General features: G+C 39.1%; 1 protein-coding gene across 2 annotated transcripts; it reads right to left on the bottom strand.

The window, feature by feature from the left end:
- Window positions 1-1,507: 1,507 nt before the first annotated feature.
- Window positions 1,508-24,515, bottom strand: LOC114463369 (beta-1,3-N-acetylglucosaminyltransferase lunatic fringe-like). 2 transcript variants are annotated; one of them, XM_028446901.1, is made up of 8 exons: window positions 24,027-24,515; window positions 15,339-15,387; window positions 11,845-11,947; window positions 11,619-11,772; window positions 11,444-11,529; window positions 8,959-9,118; window positions 8,760-8,845; window positions 1,508-2,231 (listed from the first exon to the last, which is right to left on the bottom strand). In XM_028446901.1, the coding sequence occupies exons 1-8, from the start codon at window positions 24,384-24,386 to the stop codon at window positions 2,171-2,173; spliced, it is 1,059 nt and encodes a 352-aa protein (XP_028302702.1). In that variant the 5' UTR covers window positions 24,387-24,515; the 3' UTR covers window positions 1,508-2,170. The 2 variants fall into 2 exon arrangements, with proteins under 2 accessions (XP_028302702.1, XP_028302710.1); XM_028446909.1 differs by having other exon boundaries at window positions 11,444-11,523.
- Between the last annotated feature and the right edge of the window lie 1,224 nt (window positions 24,516-25,739).

Here is a 25,739-nt window from a genome sequence, read left to right as displayed (position 1 = left end):
TTTTTTTTTTAAGTTACTGCCTGTTACCCTTCAATATTTTAAAGAAAATAGTGAAATATTAGTATTTCAAAAGTGTAAATCAAACTTGGTGGCCTTTCACATGATTCAGTACCTCTGAAGCTACTCTAATGGTTGCAACTGGTATTACTGAAACAGACAAAAGCACATTAGACATACATGCTGGTTAAAGGTTGTTGGATGGATAAACCCAATTCATCTCAAAATCATTATTGTTGCATGCATCTTAACAAAAGTAAAGTTGTTGAATTTCATGAAATGAGATAATGTGAACTAATCATTCCTGGAATCATAGCTCTCATAACTCCAGGAATTGATCATTGATTAATGACGGGATTCATTGCGTGAAGGTGGGCAGACACTGTGCGAATTTTTCAGTCATTATATTCAGCTCCAGCTCAAATTGTGCGACTCAAGAGCAGAGTCTGAATGTGCGCAGCTCACGATTCATGTTCTCACACTGTAAGGACCGACACTCTGACACGATCTGATTGCTCACACTGTACGTCCATACACGACACGTCAGGATCTTGTTTCCGGAAATGCAACGTACAAATTAGAAGAAGATGAAGAACTCTGAAGCGTCACCTTTAAAACAGAAGAAGAAGAACCCGGAAGTGGAGAGACACTCGCGAATCTCAGGAAAAAGAGCTTTAAAAAAGAAAAGGTGGCAATGAGATGGACCAGGAACTGGCTGGACAGACGTGGGCAGTACTGTCCGTCAATTCTACAACGTTCCTACAGTGTTCGCGCATGCGCAGTGTGATACCCTCACGAGGAGCGACCAGGATTTCAAACATGTTTGATTTTCCACCACGTAAACTACACAGTGTATACTACACTATGTGTGCTATACCATGTATACTACACCATGTATACTACACTATGTATGCTACACTGTGTATACTGCACCACGTAAACTACACCATGTATACTACACCGTGTATACTACACTGTGTATATTACACCGTGTATACTACACCGTGTATGCTACACCGTGTATGCTACACTGTGAATGCTACACCATGTATACTACACTGTGTATGCTACACTGTGTATACTACACCACGTAAACTACACCGTGTATGCTACACCATGTATACTACATTGTGTATACTATACTGTGTATGCTACACCATGTATACTACACTGTGTATGCTACACCATGTATACTACACTGTGTATGCTACACCATGTATACTACACTGTGTATGCTACACCGTGTATACTACACCGTGTATACTACAACGTGTATACTACACCATGTATACTACACCGTGTATACTACACCATGTATGCTACACCGTGTATGCTACACCATGTATACTACATCATGTATACTACACCGTGTATACTACACCATGTATGCTACACCGTGTATGCTACACCATGTATACTACACCATGTATACTACACTGTGTATGCTACACCATGTATACTACATTGTGTATACTACACCGTGTATACTACACCATGTATACTACACCATGTATACTACACCATGTATGCTACACTGTGTATGCTACACCATGTATACTACACCATGTATGCTACACTGTGTATGCTACACCATGTATACTACACCATGCACAACGCACCATTTAGCCGAGACTCGGCCCGAACCCAAAAGTTGACGCACAAGTGAAAAATTGGCTCAAAATGGGTCAAAAATAGCAGTTTATGCCCATCTTAAGTGTTAAGGAATAAATAGATTTTAAGCTCCACATTCAAGTCAGTGTCTCCATTTGAAACATTGTCAAACAACACATTTTAGTTTAAAAGTGAAACATGTCATTTAGAAACTGTTGCTAATACTTTGTTCCATGTGAAATGGTTGGACATCTTTAGTTCCCAAAGCATAAAGGAGTGCATTATCAGTTTATCCTTCGGTACATGTAGAGAGCACCTGTTTGCTACTGAGTTGGAGGTGATGCTCAGGTGTTTTTAAAGTCATGTGATTTAGGGTAGGCTATTCCTAAACCAGCATGCATTAATAAAGTGTGTGAATCTGTTCAACACTTAAAATATCCTAATATGTGGAAAATAAAGTTGGAACTAGTTCAATCCATCCATTGGTGCAAGGCAGGCTTTGGTAGACAGAGGAGGGCTGCAGGCTGTGACTCCATCAATCCCCTCTGGATGGATGGCAAGGTCAGTGAGGGAGGGGGCACCATGGGGTGTCAGGGTACAGCAGACAATGGACAGACATGAACCTGTGAAGAAGAGGGAAACCACTGTCACAATGCCTGGAAGCTGCAGACGGGGGATGTCAAAATAAAAGCTTAAATACTAATTCACACACCAACACACCTAACAAAGCCAGGAAACCCACTAGAATAGAGGACCATGCCCAAGACAACGTGGTAACATGAGTGCAGTTTTTCTAAAGGCCTTAAACTTATTCTTGAGACTTGTTGTGTCTTTTGATTAGACAGGCAACTGGCAACATTTGGCCCTTGGTCAAATTTTATGCAGAAAAATACACAAAACATGAGCAAGACATTAAAAAATACAAATAATTACAACATTAGAGGAAAATACAGTAAAAGACAATAGAAAAACTATTCCAAAAACACAAAATACAAATAAACAAACAAAAAATAACTGACAACAGAAATACACAAACTTTACTCCAAAAAATGCCAAATGGCAGCACAAAGACACAATTCCAGATGTTGTCACTCAATGGAATAGCTCCCATGACATGACTGAGAGGTTTTTAGAGCAGCAACCCACTGTCTATGCAGCGCTTTATTCCAATGAAGTGCGAAAGAATGAAAAGGAAGTATTCACACTGAGTGAGACTGACATCACATGTGCAGAGGAGGTACTCAATGAAAGATGCTACATTAGTGATGTCTGAGGAGAGCATGCCAACTATGTCTGTGATTACCCCACTTTATGGCAACCCAGAGGGTCAGATACAGTTAGGGACATAAAGGCGGCTATAGCACAAGATCTGTCTAAAAGATATGCCAATGAGAAGGAGACCCTGTACATGGCATCTGCAGTTGACACGTGATTCAAGAGTCTACCCTTCTAGTCTGGAGAAGACACTGCCCACACCTTCTCCCGACTGACAGAAATGTGAAAGTGCAGTGTAGGTAAATAAAAGCTAAACTTGCGTGTTAACAATTATGGTAAAACGGTAAATGGACTTGATTTATATAATGCTTTTATGAATGGACTGGACTTCATTTATATAGCGCTTTATCACCACACTGAAGCAGTCTCAAAGCGCTTTACATATCAGCTCATTCACCCAATCACTCTCACATTCACACACCAATGGGACAGGACTGCCATGCAAGGCACTAGTCAACCACTGGGAGCAACTTAGGGTTCAGTGTCTTGCCCAAGGACACTTCGACACATAGTCAGGTACTGGGATCAAACTCCCAACCTCTCAATCAGAAGACAGCCCCCTCTACCACCTGAGCTAACTGTGTAAGTTATAGTGTAACCTTTTATAAATATTTATGACTATTCAAAAGATTTACATTGCATTACAATTACATAATGTGAATAAAGTCTTGTTTAATGTTTTTAAATAATTAGATCCTGCTACCCACATGGCATCCCTGAAGAAACCCAGAGCATCGTGTGCTTGAGCTGATCTCCTTGTTCCACATTTACCCTTCTCAAAAATTACATTGAAACAAACACTGATGGAGAAGCTGCTGAAGATGACTATAAAATATGCCAATAAAAAACATTTTATACATAATGTTCTGAAGGTGCACACATCGACCGATTAGTTGTGTTTTTAAGTCATATAAAAGAAATATCAGAATATATCGTATCATGACCTATGTATAGGGATATAAATCCTATCATCAGATGACAGGCAATACACACCTCTATTACTTATCATTGATTGTCATTATAACAAAGGACACAGAAGCCTGAGAAGAATTCTCATTTGTAAACGATCCATGAAGACAGACAAACCCTCGATGGTACACAGCGTGACTGTTGTGTTGACCTGACACTTAAATTCTGCTGAGTCACAGTCATGCATTTTGTCTTTGTAACCATCAGGAACGATCAGACTTCTTCACATAAATAGGTGCCATTGAAATGGATTTTACTCTACTTTTTGTGGATTTCTGTCTTTTCACTGCTTCCTATTGCCCATTGAGCAGCACATCTTCTTTATGCAGACAATTTGGTACAAAAATACTATATTTCAAATTAAATCCTCAAAGCAGACTCTGGATCTTTTGTGGGTATAAAAACAGGTTTGAGCCAACTTTGGCTAATTAAACTTTAATTTGCCTCTTTCCTTTGCACATAGTAATGCCTACTTCTAGAATTAAAATGCACACATAAGGAATGAGAATAGTCAAGATGAAGGAAAGGAAGGGGAAAAAAGCCTGGGAAGCTCCGTGTGGTTTTTGATTGCTCTGCTGAGGACAAAAGAACTAGCCTTAATAACCACCTGCTCTCAGGCCCAGATCTGACAAATAATCTGTTAGCTGTACTCATACTCCTAAGGTTCAGGCAGCACAATATTGCACTGATGTGTGATGTTGAAAAAATGTTCTACCAGTTCGACGTGACCAAAGCTGACACACGTTTCTCTGATGGAAAAACGAAGACCTGAGTACTGAACCAGAAGAGTACCGCATGAGAGTTCATCTTTGTAGCACCGCATCGTCACCTAAAAATGAAGCTATTCAGCTTGCAAGAGAAGCTCAGAAAATCTGTGCCGCTTGTGGTCTGAGACTGCACAATTTCATGTCCAATAACAAGTCAGTGTTACAAAGTATACCACCATCTGAAAGTGCAAGTGAGGTGAAGGCTCTCGACCTTGCTTTCAAAGAGTCTACTCTAGAGAGAGCCTTAGGAATCATCTGGGACATTTAATCAGACACATTCAGGTTTCATATCTGCTTGAAAGATCAACCATAAACACGCCATGGCATCCTATCCATAGTGACCTCAATTTATGACCACTGGGGTTGGTTGCTCCCTTTGTGCTCATTGGGGAAAAGGTGCTGCAAGAAATGTGTAGGCATGGCACACGTTGGGATGAACCTCTCCCAGGTGAGCTGCAACCAGCATGGGAATGCCAAAAAGGTGATCCTGTAAACTTGGAAAAAATACACATACCTTGCTGTTACTTACCAGCTGACTTTGGACACATCTGGAGAAGAGAGCTACACCACTTTGCAAACGCAAGCATGTTTGGTTAAGGCCAGTGTTCGTACTTGAGACAAGTTAGTGAAGATGGTAAGGTGCACTGTGCTCTTGTGATCGCTAAGTCCAGAGTAGCTCCCCTTAAAGTCACAACAAACCCTAGATTGGAGCTAACAGCCTCAGTGGTGGCCACACACTGAAGGACACGTTGAATATTTCTGGACAACAATGAGACACGTCGCTTCCACACATTTGTTTCAAACAGAATACAAAGGATATACCTCGGCTCAACTCCTCAGCAGTAATGATATGTTTCCACTGACAAAAAAAGTGATTCAACTGCAAACAAGCTTATCACTTCAAACTGATTTGCCGGACCTTAATTCTTATGGGAGAAGGAGTTACCTCCAGCTGAAGAAATCGTCACAGACACACCAGTTGGAGATCCTGAAGTAAAAAAAGTGCAGACACTAAATGTACAAACATCAGAGAAAGTAAGAGGGCTTATCAAAGTTTTCTTCATGGTACAAGACCACACAAGCTGTTGCATGCCTCATTCGCTGTGTCAAAGGTAACAAATCAACAGATCACAGCACTGTACAGAGGAGGCAAAGTGCACCATTATAAAGGACTTACAGAAATAAGTGTATCCAGATCAACTCAAGTTGCTCAGTATAGGAAAACGACATTCATCACAGAGTAAACTTTTCAGTTGGATGCTATTCTTGATGTAGATGGAATCCTCAAGGTGGGAGGAAGACTGAAAAACTCCACACTCCCTTCCTCACAGAGACATCAAATGACACTTCCCAAGGATCATCACATTACCAAAATGATAATAGTTTATTATCATGAGCAAATCAAACATCAAGGCAAAGGTTTCACAAAAACGAGATAAGGTCAAATGGATTCTGGATTACAGGAATCAACAAAACTGTTGCTGCACATGTACAGTACATCAATGCGTTTCATGTCGAAAGCTCAGAGGACTTGCAGAAGAGCAACGGATAGCAGACTTACCATCAGATCATCCATCCATCTACGCCATACACCTACTGCGGAATGGACTGCTTTGGTGTATTTTCCACCAAAGAAGGGCGCAAAGTGAATAAGCTTTATGGGCTGCTTTTAACATGCCTCAGCTGTCGAGTAATTCACATAATGTTAGATAACATGTCGACAGATGCTTTCATTAACTGCCTTCGTTGTTTCATTGCCTTCAGAGGGGCTGTACAACAAATACGATGTGACCAAGGGACACATTTCATTGGTGCCAAAAATTACCCGACTGCAGCTTTAAAGCAAGTGGATAACAATCGCCTGGCCACATTCCTTACTAAAAAGCAATGTGACTTTGTACTGAATGCTCCATATGCAAGCCATGCAGGAGGCGCATGGGAGAGGCAAATCCAAACAGTAAGGAATGTTCTTCGTTCCACACTTGCTCTTTCATCAGCCAGACTGGATGATGCCTCTCTACGCACATTCTTTTACGAGGCTATGGCCATTGTGAACAGTCGTCCTCTCACAGTGAACAATCTGAGTGATGCAGATAGTCCTGAACCACTAACACCCAATCATCTAGTCACCATGAAGCCAGTAACAGCCTTACCACCACCTGGCAGATTCATCAGAGAGGATAGGTATGGACGCAAGAGATGGCATCAAGTTCAGTATTTTGCTGAAAAGAGAATACCTTTCTAATATCACCACAAGACATACACCGAGGAGGAACATGGAGGTGGGAGACATCGTTATGGAGAAGGCAGAGGATCTTCCAAGGAACAAGTGGAGAGTGGCAAAAGTTTTAGAGACTGATCCAGACAGACTTGTAAGAAGAGTGAAAATTTGTTTTTGGAGACAGGAAAATGGGAAGAGAGGGACAGCATCTTGGCAAACTGTCTATCTTGGAACGCCCTGTTCAGAAGCTGATTTTGCTCTTAGAGACTGTTTGAGAACCTTCTTCTCTTCACAACTGTATCCTTTACAGTTTAAATGCTTAATGAATGGACAGTTCGATAGACTCTAAATTATTTGACTTTCATGATTAAGTCATCTTTTTGTGCTTAAGGTAATTTTTGGGTAAATCAGTCATGTTTACATCCCATATTGTTCTGATAAACACTCATGATTTGGTGGGAGTGTAAATAACCCTATTATCTGTTTTAGATGAACATTTTATTTTGAAGGCAATTTCTATGTAATCATATAAATTAATTGTGGTCAGTGTATTATTCTGCATTGTAATTTGAATTTGTCATTATTAAAAGCAAAAAATAGTAAAGTACATGACAACATTAATAAGTTAAAATTCATGGTACATTCTATGGATTAAAATAAACAATTTCAAGGTTGTGATTTTACACATTTTGAACATTAAAGGAGCTAAGGTTAGATATTTGATTACATGCATGTATATTGATATTTCCTTTTGTTATTTTTTTTTTATAAGGATGGGTACCATTCATTCTCCACAGATGAGGCTGAGGACTAGTGTATGGGTAGGCAACTTTTATCACAGCAGGGCCACAAATATACTTGTTTGATCGGAGGGCCACATGATCAACATTCATGTCAGCATTTAGAATAATGAGCGATCTGAGCATTAATACAGGAATAATACAGAAGTTTTTATAGTAATTTTGTGTGTTTTTCTGTGATTCTGCGTATGTTTGTTGTTTTCTTGCTCATTGTGTGGCATTTTGTGCATTTCTGTGGTCCTTTTGTGTATTTTTCCTGTAAAATGCATGTTTTTGGAGTCATATTGTGTATTTGTGTTGTCATTTTGCGTTTTTTCAGTGTGATTTTTATGTATTTCTGTTGTAGTTTTGCTTGTTTGTTGTACTGCGTACTGAGTAGGCACCGGTATCGGATAAAACCCAACTGATACCCAACCCAAGTTGAGAACGGATTTGGATGAAATTTTCAGGAAATCAGAATCAGAATTCCTTTATTTATCGCAGGGGGAAATGTTGATAATAATGTGATTACATTTTGGTGATGTTCTGGATTACCAAAAATGAGACAATACCAAAAAATAGGGAAATAGGAGCTGTGCCTGAGCCTGCTCCTTTAAGCGCGGTGGCTTATGGGTAATGTAGTAGTGGTAGCGAAGTGCATTGTGTGTATTAAATTAAGATTAAGATTAAATCAGGGCTTTCGCCTTTAATTGGCCATGTAATGTTAGTACATTAATGGAAGTTGGCAGTCATTTTGCGGCCTTGCTCAACATCCCACAGTGACGGCCCAGGTGAGGCTTGAAGCGGCAACCCTCCGATTACAAGCCCAGCGTCCTTAACCGGTACTCATGCTGTACTTAGCAAAGGTCTGCGCTCTCTGAGTGCTCCAGTTTATGATTGTATAATAAAACACCCTAGAGGACCTTTCTTTATTTACTTTATATATAGATCTTTCCCGTTTCTTGAGTTTTCTAAAGTAATTCACCTGACCTTCTGTTTTTCGTTTGTTTTGTAGCATAAAAATCTTAATTGTGATTGGCAAAAGATGTTCCAATGTCTGTTGTCTGAACATGTGCACTGTATTTTATTGCCCTCACAAAATAAAATATGTATTTTTTTAAAAAGACATACTGGTCTTACCTCGTAGGATCTTCAGTCATTGAAAACGGTCCTTTTACATTAACTGTGTTTCTGCGGTTTTCCACTGTTCCATAGCTGAGAGTGACCTGGTCAGAGGACAATGGCATAGATGCTGGTAAAATAAAAGCACTTTTTAAACTAATACGTGTGTGTGTGTGTGTGTGTGTGTGTGTGTGTGTGTGTGTGTGTGTGTGTGTACCTGGTTTTGAACATCAGACAATAGCCCGAGGTTCTCCAGGTGTGAGTGAAACAATGCAGAGCGTATGAGACTCGCACCGAGCAGCACCTCCACAATGTAACCGATGGTGCAGTCGTCAGGGAGACGAATGAGCTCAGCCGTGGTCATGAAGGTCCCCTCACTGGAAAGGTGAGGAAGCAGAGGAATAAATAAAGAGGAGAGTTGATGCTTTAGCTCAGGGGTGTCAAACTCGCTTTAGTTCAGGGGCTAAATACGGACCAGTTTAATCTCAGGTGGGCCGCGGATCTTAGGTGGGGAAAAAATGTACAATTTTAACATCATTGTGCCCTAGTTCAATTCACTTCAAAATGTTTGATTATGCCACCAATCTTTGTGTAATTTAAAGGAAGATTTGTGGAAAAATTGAGAGTTACTTCAACTATTTGCATATAAAAAATTACATCATTCATGTGATATAAACAAACAAAAATTACAAGCCCATAAAATACTGTGGAGTTTTATTAAATTGGTGAATTTGAGATATCAACAACTGGATTATTTGGTAACTTAGACAATAATTCACATTTTCTCATTTTTGCTTTCTCCTGCGGGACGAATTGGAAGCTCTAAAGCCAAGATTCCCAAGGTGGGGTACGGGTACCCCCAGGGGTATGAAAATTGTCGGGTACATGAATAAAAAAAATTAAATTATAAACCAGAATATAAATCAACCAGCAGTCAGGAACCTCCATGCATTGCCACAAATGACACATTAACCGATTTACGACCGACCACCCATGGTGACAGAGAAACAACCTTGACAAAAAAGTGCAAATATGACAAGAGCTACATTACTTTTTCACAAACTTTTTTTAGTTCGTGACCCCATTTTAATATCACAAATTTTTTGCAGTTTCCAGAGACTTTTTCTTTTTTTCTAGAATGAGCTTTTGATCATGTTTGTTGTTGCCAGGATTAGTGCATAAAGTGACAATATGCATTGTATTTATATTTTTATTGATAATAGGTAGAAATATGTGTGGACTTATTCTGTTTGATTTAGAGTGCTTCATCACATATTAGCATTAAAAAAATTTAAATGAATGTTTATTTTTTTCTCAAATCCTGCCTTATGCTCCTTTATCTATCCGTGGTTTTAAAAATGTGTCTTATCATTTTTATGCTGACGATATCCAGTTGTACTGCTCCTTTAATGACACAGAGTTTCACTTTTTATCTGAGTTCTTAGACTGTATATCCTGTATCAAAAACTGGTTGTCATCAAATTATCTCCAGATAAATTCAAACAAAACAGTAACTCTGATCATTGCTCCTGATAAAAAGATCCTCTAATTAAAAACTCTCTTGGTGATCTGGGCTCATCTGTTAAAACCAGCCTCAGAAACCTTGGGGTTGTTTTTGATCAGTCCATGTCTTTGGAGGGACATTGTCGACAATTGACTAAAAACTGTTTTTACCACCTGAGAAATATCTCTAAAGTGAGGCATCTATTATCAAAATCAGATCTGGAACTGGTCATACACACATTTATAGCATCTCGTATTGACTATTGTAATTCTGTTTTCACTTGTTTTAATAAGTCAACCCTAAACAGGCTCCAGATCGTTCAGAACGCTGCTGCCAGACTTTTAACTGGTGCTTCTAGAACATCCCACATCACCCCCATTCTTGCTACTCTGCACTGGCTTCCAGTTAAGTTTCGCATAGAATATAAAATATTAGTTCTCACGTTCCGAGCATTACATGGTCAGGCCCCTAAATATATCTCGGACTTGTTGTGCCCCTACTCATCAGGGCGATGCCTTCGGTCTTCAGGTCAGGGTCTCCTAAAGACCCCAAAAACTAAATTTAAAACCAGAGGAGACCTGGCGTTCCAGGCTGTAGCTCCCAGACTCTGGAATAACCTGTACCAGTCTCTCAGGGAGCTCAACTGTGTGGACACTTTTAAAAAACTGCTGAAGACTACACTTTACAGAAAAGCTTTTAGTTAACTGGATTTTAATTTTTATTTATCCTTTAATGTTGCTGTTCTTATGATATTTATGCACTCTTGTTTTATTATTCTATTGTGTTGCACTTGTACTTTTACCACAACTCTGTACAGCACTTTGTGATTTTATCTGCAAAAAGCGCTTTATAAATAAACGACTGACTTACTTACTTACTTACTTTAAGGGAAAGCATAAAGTACAGTTATTTCAGATTGTTTTGTGTGTGGTGTTATAATTTGGAAAAAGAATGACAAAACATTTTAAAAGTAAATTTTTAATCAAATTTTTAATTATAAATTACTAGACTTTTCAGGGGACTTCATTTGAATTCCAGGCAACCCCACACGACAAGGTTGAAAAACAAAGGGATACATGGCGTCACGTTAAATGTCTGAAGGGGTATGGAAGTGGGAAAAGTTTGGGAACCACTGCTCTAAAGGGCCAGATTTGGCCCCAGGGCCTTGAGTTTGACACACGTTTTAGTTGGAGCTCACCTCGCCCATGGTTTCATCTTCAGAGAGAGTCCTCGGCTGAGGCAGAAACCTGCCCCGCCTGTAGCAAACCAGAATCGCACCTGTTTCTACACACAAACACAAACTCATCCATCAGCATTAGAGTTAAAAACAAGGCCGACTTTACGTAGAGTTCTTGTTATTTTACTGAAAATACCGTTTCACTGCTGCTGAGCCTCTCTGTGGCCTCTATTGGCCGCTCCAGGCTTGGCCGACCGATGTAAACATCCTGTGTGTGGCTGTACTGAGACAAGAGTTTCAGGAGGGCGTCTACGTTCAGGTAGTTATCGTCATCCACGTGACAGAACCACCTGCAGCATGAGCAGAGTCGGTAAAACTCTCTTTCTTCTCCTTTGTGTTGCACAGTGGTGAATGGTTCTTACTTTTTTCCAGAGGTAATGAAAGTGTCGTACTCTAGAGCCATTTTACAGGAGAGGGCCTGACGACTGTGTGCTGCTGAACAGTTGGTGCTGATGAGGTGAGGCCCTGCAGATCAATAGCAAACAGGAATCAGACAACAAAGGAGAAGTTTATCTGTGTTCGAAATCGCATATTAGCGTACTACTCATATTAAGTCTGATGTCAAAATGAGCACATTAGATAGTATGGAAAGATTGAGTATGTGAGAAATAACAGGATGTATACTATATGGGGACATCTTTGAAGTATGCACGTGGGCACACGAGTCATACTCAGGGTTCCTTAAGCTTCAGTCAAATTAAATGAAAGACTTTTTAAGACTTTTTAATGCTATTTGAAATTAAATTTATGACTTCACAATAAACACAATTGGGGGGGAAAAAATACCACATAATTTACATAGGGTTACGGTCAATTTTTTCCAGTATCAAGTGCAGACGTGCAAGTAAACACATAAAAAAACAAAATATGACAGTAAAAAACACAAAAAAACAGGCAAAAATAATCAAAATCACCCAAAACACACAAGATGACTACAGAAATAGCCAGAAATAAATGAAACAACCAACATGAAAAAATAAAATAAAACCATTAAGAAAAAACTTCGTTGGACAGACAATTTTCTTTAAATTTACATTTCCCCATGTTGTTAAAAGTTGCTACAAGCATGACGCACATCTGCACAGAGTCCCGCTGCAACCACGTCACTGTTTTATAGTTGGTTCCGCTGTCGTGATTGCACAATGTTACAATAAATTATAGATTTTTAAAAGAAACGAATACAATAAAATGTACGTCTTTTGAAACATTGATTTAAAGCATTTTAATGACAATTAAGGCCTTTTTTTTAGATTCATGAATTTAATGCCTTTTAAGACTGTTTAAGGATCCGCAGGAACCCTGCATACTTAACCACACCATGATGCATTACGATTTTTAATGCTTTTGTAAATAGGGCTCTTGTTTTGAAGTTAAACGGAAGTTTAGTCAGCAGCACAATGGCGAGTCTCTGAAATGTTGGCATAAAATGTGTTCCTGCCAGTTTTATGGGTCAAATATCCACATGTTGATATTCTACCTCATCACTTTCTTGCTTAAAATGTTTTCAGAACTTTCAAAGGTGGAGAATCAACAGAGATATTTAGCCTCAGTTTGCTTCCGCTTTTTGTCGTTGTTTGAAATGCATCTTGGGAAACTTGGAAGGGTCACCATCCTAATCATAATAATAGTATATAGCAGACCGTACATAATCATTGAGTATGTACTGTGTGTTACGTTAGTATGTTTTGTAGTTTCAAAATGCTGGAAAGAAGTTTAAAATTCTGTTTGTGTCACATCCAATAGAGTCACAGATACGCATCCTAATATTTATCCTGCTCACACAGTATGACAGAGACTCATTCTGTGTCTAAAATAAAATAAAGAGAACAACAGCTAATGTGAAGCAGAACAATTCCACAAGTGGAGAAAGGAAAGGCCTGTTGATGAGAGGCTTCCTGCACTTTGTGGAAACACAATATTGCTCAATAAGCAGCCTTGTGTTTGCTTTCCTGCCTCTTACACTGCAGATAACATGACTGCTACGACTCAGCAAAAACATTGTGTGTGTGTGTGTGTGTGTGCCTCACCCATATTTTCCTATCCTCTTAAGCCCCAGCCACTTTTCACCGAAAATCACATACTGATTACAAAATAACATTTTTCTAAGCTTCTACATGACCTGCTAATTTTTGTTTAGATTGAAGTAGGACCCTTAGTGGTTACAGACAGCAGAGCTGCCATACATACATAACGGGGCTGTTTCCACACTCTTAAAGAGACAGTGTCCTGAATGTGATTTACTTTACCCATTATTGCTTTTCTTGTAAAACTATTGATAAAAAATAAATGGTTCATATCGCCTATTGCCAGGAAAAATATAGAGATATGAGTATTGGTCCATATCACCCAGGCCTAATGCAAGTGATGCTAATGCTACACCACTTTAGTTAAACAAAGTAAAAAGACTATGTGTGACTATAAGAACATGTCAGCGCTTTTGTTTGATGTTAATTGTACATGGAACCAGTTTGATAAATTGCTTACATACAACTTTAAAAAAATATTTGAAAAAGTCCTTGTCTTAAATAATCTTTCATTCCTTTTTCCATTTAGGGCAATGATTTTAAGTAAGCGAATTGCTTTGTTTTATTGGTAAATAACTTTAAAATAGTCTAAATGATTTGAATGAAAAATCGTGATCGTGATTTTACAAAATCAAAAAATGGTGATGTGATTTTTTCCCTCATATTGCCCACTCCTACGTGTGTGTATGGCTGTGCTAGACATTAACTTAAATTAATTAAAACTTATTCAGCTGAATTGCACTTATAGGTTATATCAGCATAAATACATAGTAAATGTAATCTAATGTTCATTTTAACTGTTCTTATTTTAATATTTTTGTATGTAATAGTGTTTTTCTATGAACATTGAGTTTGCTGCTAAGACATTCATTCAATCTAAAATCACTTGATGTTTTTTACATGATTAGCTTTTTAATGACCTCCTTTCTGTTGCAGACAAGGAGAGCTGAGGTAAAGGTAGCACTGCCTTGGGCCACAGTGTTTTAAGTGGGAGCCCCCTGCCTCTGTCATCAAGGCATCAAAATCTGAGACAAACACCTACAACATGAGACATTTCCCCAGCTAAATGATGGAGAGTTGGTTGAAATGAAATATTGACAAATAAATGTATTTTGTCAAAATTCTTGTTAATTTTTCATTTCTAATTTCTGGATTAGGAGGCCACAGTGCAGGGAGAGCCGCTAGCATGGAGGTGAGGACATCAGTCGTAAGGTATAAATTAACATTAAAACAGGCCAAAGCCATGTTAAAAAAAGGACACTTTTTTTTCTTCGTTGGAACGCATCATGTCACTAATATCTCACTCTTGTCATTTTCTGAAACTTGGCAGCCCTTGTTACAGATAACGCGAAACTTTGGAAAGATATGATACTGAGTGACACACAACTGAGAAGTTCTCAGTTGTGTGTAATGGTGGTGTCTGTCTGATAATGCGATTTGGATTTAGCAAAATATGGAGTTTTATGCACATTGGAGCAACTTTTGATAAGAAACTACAAAGGTACTTTTGTGTACTTTATGATTTTGTGGCGGTGTTTCACGTAGGCTCTTGTTATAGAGCTCTGTGTTTATTTTGTGACTCACAGCAGTGGAAAAATGTAGAGTTTGGCGAGTTGTCGACTTTTCCCTCTTTAAATATAATGTGTGTGCTGTGGTCTTTTGTTCTGAATGAGGGCTGGCTACAATAGAATGTGTGATTTCATTCATTCTTTACAACATTAAGACCCGTGAGAGTCACGGAAGCTGGAGCTGCCCCCGCCGGCGGGTCCGTTGGGGCTGAAGAGGTAAACATTGTGTGTGTGTGTGTGTGTGTGTGTGTGTGTTTTTCTCACCCAGAATTTTCCTAAGCCTTTTGTCCTCTCCATCAGTGAATATGAACGTCTGTGGAAAAAGAAACAGTTTTTATCATTTCATCATTAAAATACAGGACATTGTCCTTGGAGTCGGTCACTCTCTGTTTTTCCTAAACAGCAGCATGATGACGGCTCAGACAAAGGTCAAAGGTCATCCTCCTGTCTGTCACCAGCAGCAGCTGCTGATGATATCCCAGTTACCCGAATGTGAGTGTTTATGCACGGTAGTGACGAGACTAAGGGTCACTGCACACTCAGGAAACCACGAGGACCCCATAACTTTCCACAGGAAGCCACACACACATGCACACACACTGTGGTGCGCATGCAGTGAACAGCAGATAAGTCTGTTTTGGCTGCGTATTGTCGAACAATGGGATTAAAACAATGAGCGTTAACGTTTCAACTGTCAGGTTTGTTCTAAGGCTGTTTATAGCTCCACTGACTAATGGCTTTTATGCAGTTCTCAGCCTTGAATCAGAGGACAATGAACAAGTTGGAAGAATTGTAACACATTTTTTGAGTTTTGTGACTCACCCAGTGGATCACATGAGAAAGATTAGGAACAAAAATGGGAGAAACACAAAGTGAAACTACAGAGACCTCATGGCCTCAATCTAAAACGTAACAAATGAAACCTGTGTGTAAACTGGGTACCATCTGTATATGTCTGACCACTAAACAAATCAGTAATAGCTGCACTGTGGATGGATGCTTTTATCTTCTCTCTGTGCATTCATTGCTAGAGGTGTGAAAAAAAAATCGATTTCACAATATATTGCAATTTTTTGGGTGCCGATTTTAAATCTATTTTTTAAATAAAATGTTTTTCGAATTTTTTGTTTTGTTTTATATTTAATCAATGTTTTTGTGTATTTGTGCAATATTTCAGTGGTTACAATGCTTTCAATGTGTTGTAATGGTTATTTGATGCACTTGATTTTATGATGGCAGTGTGTAATGCCTGCAATATTTGTGTATGTGCAGGCATTTTATTCTCATATAATCTGTTCAGATTAGTGCTTAAACTAATACAATAGGATCAATCATTTTTTTCTTATTTTTGTGCATTATCAGTAACTCAGGGTGATTTATCCTTAATGTTCTCACTTACAGTTGTTACAATGCCGTCATTACGTTCTCATGGTTACTTTGAGACTCTATACAGTAAATTCAGTGAAAATAAGCTTGTTGTACTTTATTTTATGATGACAGTGTGTAACACTGCATTTTCTTTTTGTCAGTGAAAATGTGCAAAAACACTAATAATAAATAAAAAATAGGATGTTTTGAAGCAAATAGTTTTGACTCAAGTTGTCCTCTGAATGATCAATATCTTCTGATGAACATATACAGCAACTTTATTTTTCATCTCTACATTTAATTTTGATAAAAACTGGGTAGAATACATCACGATAATAATGTATCGTGATACGTATTGTATTGCAACATCCTTGCCAATACTCACCCCTACTCAGTCTAAAAATCAGCAGGAGGAGAATGTTTGTCTGTGATTGTCTGTGGTTCATTGGATCCCTGTAGAGAGCGTGTTATGTAGGCGTGAACACATTCATGGTTTCATCGTTGCCAGTTAAAAGGGTTAAATAACTCCTAAAGACAAAAGAACCCTGTGACAGCACTCACAGTCACATCCTGAATAGTTTATTGTTTTATTGTGTAGTTGAATCCTTGTAGTTAAATGTGACTCATTGTTTCATTGTGTCTTCTTATTTATGTTCTCCATGTTTTTCCTTCCAATTGTTCTCCAGAGTACCTGGTTTAGCCCAGGGACGGCGCTACACCGGGGTTAGGGGGCGCTATAGCCCCGTAAGAAATTTGTGTAGCCCCAGTTAAGCTCCTTGAGCATTTTATTTACTATTTTAAAATATTTTTATTATTAACTTATTGAGTTCAAAAACATTGAAAAGTTCCAGAGTAGCCGTTCTGTTCCAATCAATTCCCTGCTTGTACCCCATTCAATGGGGCCCATTGATTAACATATACCACTGTATGTGTGTGTGTGTGTGTGTGTGTGTGATAGGGGATGGGGGGGACGGAGGGGTCTTTTTCGCGCATCATTTTAGCGTTTACTAGCAGTCCAATGCAATGGATAATTAAGAAAAAGAAAGTTCCCATTGAAAATGAAGACCAAGAGCCTGTCTCCCAGGGAGCCTCTACAAACTTATACTCATTTCTGTCACGCTACCTGTCACCTCATGTGAGCACAGTTTTTCCTGCATGCGGCGCGTTAAAACATACCCCACTAACCGAAAGGCAAACCCTCTACTCAGCAATCTTGCCTGCCTGTCCATACACACAGAAACAACAACAAACACATCGTTCTCGTATAAAACAACTAGGGTGAGTTAGTTCTTCCCTGACGTTTTGCATTTTAGGTTTATTGTCTGATTATTGGCAGGCGAAAGAGTGGCTGTCAGGTGTTGAATAGATAACTTTAGCTCATTATTTTTTTTGTTGCCATTGCCTTGTGGTCACCTGTATTATGCTTAACTAATTTGTTAAATATACTTTGACCAAATTCAGTTAAAACTACATTTATATCTAAAATTCTGTGTCGCACAACGTCTTTTATTAAAGAAAAAATACGAAACTCCTTATAGAAGTAAGAGTATTTTTTTTTTTTTTTAATTCTCAGCACCCACACATACCAATCCTGCACCCCCTTAGCACTGGGAGTAAAAACATCCTGGCGCCGTGCCTGGTTTAGCCTTTATGCTACAGTTTTATGGGGTTCAAGCAGGGGTGTCAAACTCATTTTAGTTCAGGGGCCAAATATGAAGCAGTTTGATCTCAAGAGGGATTTCAACATTAAACATGCCCTAGTTTGCATTTATACGTATACATAAAATATAAACTATGTAAGAAACCAACAATATCCAAGCAATAAGTGACAGATATCAGTCCCAACAGGGTCTTCACTTTACATTTCCTAGATTCGTGACCAGATTCTTTTTAATGAAGGAAAATGTTATGTAATAATCTGAAGATTTTGTAAGAACAGTTTAACATTGAAAATGACTGCCATCATGCAATAAAAGCACCAGGAAAACTGTGAGCCCCTGTAAATATTGTTGAGTTTCATTTACACAATGATTCATGTTTTCTCTATCATTTTCACTTTCTCCTGCGGGCTGAATTGGATGCTCCAAAGGGCCGGATTTGGCCCCCGAGCCATGAGTTTGACATATGGTTTAAAGACTTACTCCCATTTAACAAATACTGATACATAAATGAACAAGCCTTGGAAGACAAATCACAGTAAACTTCTCTCTTCTGAGTAACGCAAAGTATTACCAAAGCTTACTGCATTTCTAGTACTAGTACACCTTAACCTCACAGTTACAGTCAGAAATCCTGAGATCTGCAGCTGCATTGCTAGATCACCCCCCTTTTGCATTCACTTTTTTAATAGTAATACATTGAGTATATTTCTAAATGAGTAATTTTACTTGTACTTAAGTTAAGTTTTAAAATAAGTAAAGTAATTCATTACATTTCTACACCCTACCGCTACTGGGTAAATTATTATTTTTTGTGACCACATTTTCTCTGGTCTTTTGGAGAGAGCAGATAACACATCCTTGGCTACAGCTGGCTTACAGCTGAACAGCCTGAAAAATTGGGCCCAAAATGAAAAGAAACCGCATTGAGGCCCTCCAGAACCTGATCCGGGTTTGGAAGAGGACAAGGAGATGATACACAAGGGTCTCCGAAACCTCAAAGACGATCTATCTGCCGAGATAAAGTCGTTGGAAAAGACGCTGGAAAAATCACTGGAAAACCTTCAAAGTGAAGCAAAGGTACTGAAACAGCAGAATGAGAGGAATGCTGAAGAGATAAAACTGTTGAACGCGAGGGTTGAAGAGCTGAAACAAAAGGAAAGAGAGAAAGATGTCATCATCACAGGCCTAAAGATAATACCCAGGAGTTACGCGAGTGACGAAGAAACAAAATCGATTGAACAACAGGTCATTGACTACTTGGAGTCGAAGGACATTGTCCTGAAACCTGACAACATCAACTCCTGCCATCTCCTGCCAGAGAGAAATGATAACAGAGCTGTAAAAATCACCTTCAAGAATGTGAAATTTAAAGGAGAACTACTGAAGCAAGGCAAAAAACTGAAGGAAACAAAGGTATTTATTAATGAAAACTTGACAAAACGAAACGCAAGCATTGCATGGAAGGCACTCCAAATAAAAAAAGGAGGAAAGATTCTAAAGACGTGGACGAAAAACTGCAGGATACATATCACACCACTATTATTCAAAACGATGGAAGACTTGGGAAAATACGAAGGATCCACCTAAACAACAACATTACTGATGGTAATCACGGACATGGACCCAAATCTATATAAACACTGGAAACAAAACTCAGACTGTGATTATTTCACTGACACTGAATTCAATGTGGAAACCAAGAGTAAAAAAGGTTTGTCACTTATTCATTTCAATTGCTAGGTGGTGGGGTGATTAAGGATTACATTACTACCTTGCTTATGAACTAAGACATAGTAATGTGTTTATACAAGAAAGGGTTAAATCTAACAGTGGAAAATACAACACTGCCAATAGAACTAACAACAGCTGGAATAACCTTGATGTAGAGACAAAACAAGCTGCAAACTTGTGTGTCCAAAAGAGACATTCCCGAGTGGTGACGTCATGGATGACAAGGGAAAAACCTTTCGAACAACTTCGAAAGAAGATGAACTTTTCTTGAACTGGAGGATGCAAACAACGTCTGGCAGGGAACAAGGCCGACACGAACAACGATAGAGAGGAGGAGAAATAAAAAAAAAAAATTAAAAAAAAAGACAACACTGACTACAGATGAGAATAAATCCTACACAAAAAAGGACTGTTCAGAACAACCTCAGAATGTTTGACCAGAGAGACAAGCTTTGATGTAAATTTTCGGTGTACAAAACAGGGGACGGGACCCAGAAAAGCAAACTGCTTCTCTCGTCTCCTTTTTCGGCATGTACAAAAAAAAAAAAAAAAAAAAAAATGTAAACAAAATTGAATGTAACCATGTCGGAAATAAACTGAATAAATAAAATAAAAAAAATATTTTGTGTGATTATTTTTTAATTTCTGTTTCATGGTCTCTTTCATGGTCGCACGATGAACATGATCAGCCACTTTCTGGGGTTCAGGTTAGGGTTTTGTTACCCACATGGCACATTTGGCACCCACATACTTGGAGCCTGAGAATTTTTTTTAATTTGAATTGAATTATTGGGTGTTATGTATATACATTTTGACAAACATTTAATTTTATACAGATGCCTTAGTGGAAAATCTATTAATTGTGCAAAATTTTGTTTCTTCCTTTTTAAGTTTATACATGAAATGTTTACTGTGTGCAATGGAACCGTGGCAAGATTTGTTACCAAAAAAAAAGTTGTTGGGGGTGGGGGGGGGATGAAAGTAACTACTAAATTGTACTTTAAGTACTATTTAATGGAGCTACTTTTTACTTGTACTTGAGTACAAATTCAATCAAGTAATAGTACTTCTACTTAAGTAGAATATATCAGTACTCTTTACACCTCTGGTAATAACTTGCACATAGGGATCCTGCTGGTTTTTAATGAGTAAATCTCAGGTTGAAATACCGTGTGATTACATCAGCGCACGTGAAAAATGAAAATGAGAGGCAGCGAGCCCAGCCAGCTGTGAGATTCTGTCAGTGTGTTTTTTTCTTCTACTGAACCTCTTAAGCCCCTCCAGAGAACTTTGCATCAGTATGTGAGAGGGAGAATCTGTGTGTGTGTGTGTGTGTGTGTGTGTGTGTGTGTGTGCGTGTGTATCAAAGCAGTGTGTGACCAAGGTCATGAGTGATGAGAGGGGTGGGGGAGAGTCGGAGGGAAATAAAATGTGTGTGAAAGGGTCTGCAGGATTTGAGTTTTACAACACAGGAAATAGCAGCAAACATAATGACAGGAGAAAGTGCTGCCAGTGTGTGTGTGTGTGTGCACTCCTGTGATCGAACACATTTCTTTAGTTCCCATGAGAAACGCACCGTGTTCCCAGGGCATGCCTGTGTGTGTTTGCAGAGGTGTCTGTGTATTTCCATTACTCAGCAGTCTGCGAGGAGCGGAGGTGTGTCTGGGAAACAGGTAGAGTTACGAACACCACACACCTGACCGTGAGACCAGTTTCAGGAATGTGTCACACACACACACACACACACACACACACACACACACACACACACACACACACACACACACACACACACACACACACACACACACACACACACACACACTAACATAAATCCATTGACATCCCCTTGCAAACACTTGTGTTTACATATCAACAGCGGCATGACTCGGCAAAAGCGTTTTTTCTAAAAAAAAAAAAAAACACTTGGTTTTGAAAGTCGAGATCAGAAGAACCGCTGCTTCATGTCTGCATTCAATTAAGGGCTTTGAACTCCCACATGTGCTTCACAGCAGCGGATCCAGCTTTGACTCCAACCACTGTGAGTCAGGATTTCAATCCTCAAAATCTGTTCCAAGCTCCTCTTTGATCTAAAATATTTATCTGTGGCACTGAGACTCATTCTGTTTCAGCCTCTCCCTTTAAACTTGATGGAAACTATTCCATTTTCAGTTGTAACAGATGTTGGTAAAATACGTACATTACCGTCCATAGATACCTCCTAATAATGTTGCATGAATCCACTGCAGAAATCATTGTCATCAGCAACCAATACAAAACTAGATCATGAGTAGGAGTGTGACAACATCTCAATTGTTGATATGCTCGTGCTAGTATCAGGGTTTTTTTTTTTTGATTTAAGATTTACTTTTTTTATTTTCAAACCCTTTTCTGCTTTTTCACTAAAATGTGCAGGTAAACTTCATATAAATTGTGTCACTGTTTGTTTACTGTAATTTTGCATTATAATGGTGTCTGGTAAGAAAGACCCTATTTATTGTTTACAGAAAGCACTATTGAAAATACTTATTATTTACATTGGTATGTTAACACTTATTTACAGAAATGTTACACTAAAATAGTGTCACTGTTCATAGGACACTTTTTCAATGTATTGTCTTTCAGAGATATAAAATAAAAATTGTATTTTTCACTTAATCTTTTTTTTTTCTTGTTATGTCATCGATTATCGTAGACTGATTTCTGACCAATATATCAATAATTGCATTATTGTCATATCGTGAGATAATCGTTATTGTGAGCTTTGTATCGCGTATCTTATCGTAACGTGAGGTACCCAGAGGTTCCCACCCCTCATCACGAGTGCTGAAGTGGTAATAAAATCACAGAATGCTAACAGTCACTGTCTGGTGATGTGAGTTAATGCTAAAAGGGTGGAACAATGAGTTTTTCTCTAATAAAATGAAAAAAATGGATAACATTCCTAAAACTAAGATGTTTCCCTTCATAATAAACCCAGTTCTGTCACTAAAATCCTTTTGCCAGTCTGCCATGATCTAATGCTGTGAAAACATTCATCCTACAAAGTGTTTTGAAGGCTAAGTAACACTGATGTCATCTACAAAGCTCAGTAAAAGTGCTGTTGTTGCCAAAACAGAAACCTTAAATTTATTCTCATACTCGCCATTAAAGGAAGGAAGGGATTTACTTTACTGTACACACTTCATATCAGTTTGGATAAAACATAGAAAGTCTATTATAGTTAAGTCTGACCATGTCATTGGCCAAGTTTACATGGGAGCTTCAATTCCCCTTTAATTCAGAATAAAAGTTAATTCCTCTTCAACCTGACCATGTAAACACTTAGTTAATTCCTAATGCAAATTTAATTCCAAATTAAACTTAAATCCAAATTAAGTGGCTGGTTAATTCCGATTTTAATTCTGAATTAAATAATTACTTGATCTTGTAAACAATTCCTCTTAAATTAATTCCGGTCGTTCTGCGCATGCACGACTTGTCGCGATGACGCGCTGGTGACAACATAGTCCGAGACTGCCGCCTGGACTTAAGTCGAGACAATTTATTTAATAAGAGCCTTAAAAAACATGGATATAATTAAAATAGCGGATGGATAGAAGGATTATCACACAGACATTCACACGGACACATGGACTTATGACTCACTCACGGACTTCGCCAAACGAAACAGGCTTCATCGGGGCATCAAGCACCAGAGCTTCACTAATGATGTGATCTCCTTCTCCTGCTCCACGGACCAAAGTGAAACTGTTTCCCAATGACCATGTGATGCCACAAACTGTCTTTAATAGCTTCATAAAACACCATGCCTGGTACCCCTTCAAATACACAACCATAAAAACAAAGAAGTTCTATAAAGTGATGCATGGCACATTCATGCAGCTTTTTGTAGAAAGATCGAAATCTGTCCTGAGGCTGAACAATAGCTTTTTATTCTGGTTAAACCCTGAGCTGTGTTTGAAAAAGTCCAGGGTTCCTGTGTCCTGCAGTGCTGCAATACTTTTACTTTTACCAGTCATATTTTATTCAAGTATCTATACTTTTACTTGAGTACAGAAAACTTTTGCCACCTCTGTTTTCTTCATCACTGATCCTCACAGGCTGGTGTTAAAAACACCAAACTAATCAGAGTTTGAACAGTTTTCTGTGACTTTAAAGTTGACTAGTTTGTTGAATTGACTTCTCTCACCTGTGGCATGTTTCTGGAGATCCAGGTGTCCAACAGCAGCTCCAGCCTCTGCCGGTGATACCTGCCGGTAGTCTTCACGGCTATGAAGAGGTCAGCTGGGGTAAGATGCTCCACTGGCCCCGGGGGAGCGCTGCTCCGCGTCGGACCGATGACTGCTTTCTTCTCCCGGGACAACCTCCTGATGTACGCGGAGAAGGCTTTCGCTTCGCCGTCTGAAGCTTCCCATGGCTGGGCCGAGGGGCTCGGGTGTTCTCCGGTGACCGCCAGCATCCCGGTCACCAGCAGACAGGTGACGGCGGCAGCAGCAGCCGCAGGTCCCGCAGAGCTGAGTGAGGGCTCTCCGCCGGCTCTGAGCATCATTGTGTGGTTGAGCAGCCTCGGTCACCGACAGGATCACCGGAGCAAGCCGCTGGTTCACAGCATTTCTGCTCAGTGCTCCTAGACTACAACTCTAGGATCCAAACTCACCGTGGGACCAGCAGCAGCCCTGTGTTCAGAGCCCGTTATGAGTGGGCGGGGCTGTGTTGGACCAATGACTGGCCTGAGCGCTGCCAGCAGGGCGGGGTTATCCGGCTCTTGGTCCAAAGCACGAGCAACAAACACATGGCGGGAAAGGGGAAACTTTTGTTTATTTATTTATTTATTTATTTATTATTTACAATACAACAGAGGTGACAAGTAACGGTGTACAAATACTTTGTTACTGTACTTAAGTTGTTATTCCTGGTATCAGTACATTACTTGAGTATTATTATAATTAGTTTTTTTGGCATGTTATTTATTTTTATGTACCAGTTTGGAATTTTCTGGTTTAAAAACCCTGTCTTTTTATTGAAGGGACATTTGTTTTACTTTATACTTTGTAACTTAAAGCTGATATCCGGAGGATGAAAAGAGAGAGAGAAAATTCATAAGCAAACTTCTCGATGTCCCTCCCTAAACAGCTGCACTTCCTCCCCCTGCCTCTGCCAATCTACCAGAAGCCACGCCTCTACTTTTGTGCAACATTGTTTAACACACGTGTAGCAGTGACATGCCGTCAGGGTAGGCAAGGTAGGCAGTGCCTACCCAAGGGTGAATTGATATTTTGATTATTTGTTTTAATTATAATATAATTATAAATTATAGTATAGTAAGGCAGAGGGAGGCCACGCCCCCTCCCAAATGCACATTGCTCTTCTGCCTCCGTTCCCATTACGTGTTTTTACGTGTTTGCGCATGCGCAGTCAGGTCCCCAAGATGACAACCATTTACGTGCAAAGGCAGCTCTTTACGCTGCCATTGCACGTAACCGTGCTATGCTAAATGCTATTCCTAAGTTCACAGTACATTAGTGAATAGATGCCATGTGACCGCTGCTGCTACGTTCTCTAGCTAGTGGGCGGAATAACACTACAGGCAGGATGACAGCGCTAGAGATGATAGAGAAACTTTTTTTTGAGGAAAAACAACAGCTTTTAAAAGATGGGAGACGAAGACTTGAGTTACCAAACCTTCAGCAAAGTTAAGGTCAGAACATTGTTGGTACTTTCTACAGTAAATGGAACAAAAGGAAGGATTGGCTTTGTGGATGCTCCTCACTGAGGCTGTTCTGAGTTGTTGTTGTCATTTTCTGTTTTCGGATGTGCTGCCGTATCATGAGATATATCTTGTTGGGAGAGTATGGAGGCTATATAAAATAATTGTTTATGTTTCTTTAATGGTATTTATGAT

This window comes from Gouania willdenowi, chromosome 1, assembly GCF_900634775.1.
Source record: "Gouania willdenowi chromosome 1, fGouWil2.1, whole genome shotgun sequence".
NCBI classification, from domain to species: Eukaryota; Metazoa; Chordata; class Actinopteri; order Blenniiformes; family Gobiesocidae; genus Gouania; species Gouania willdenowi.
The sequence above is the reverse complement of the archived record's forward strand: the minus strand, read 5'-3'. Positions and strand labels throughout refer to the sequence as shown.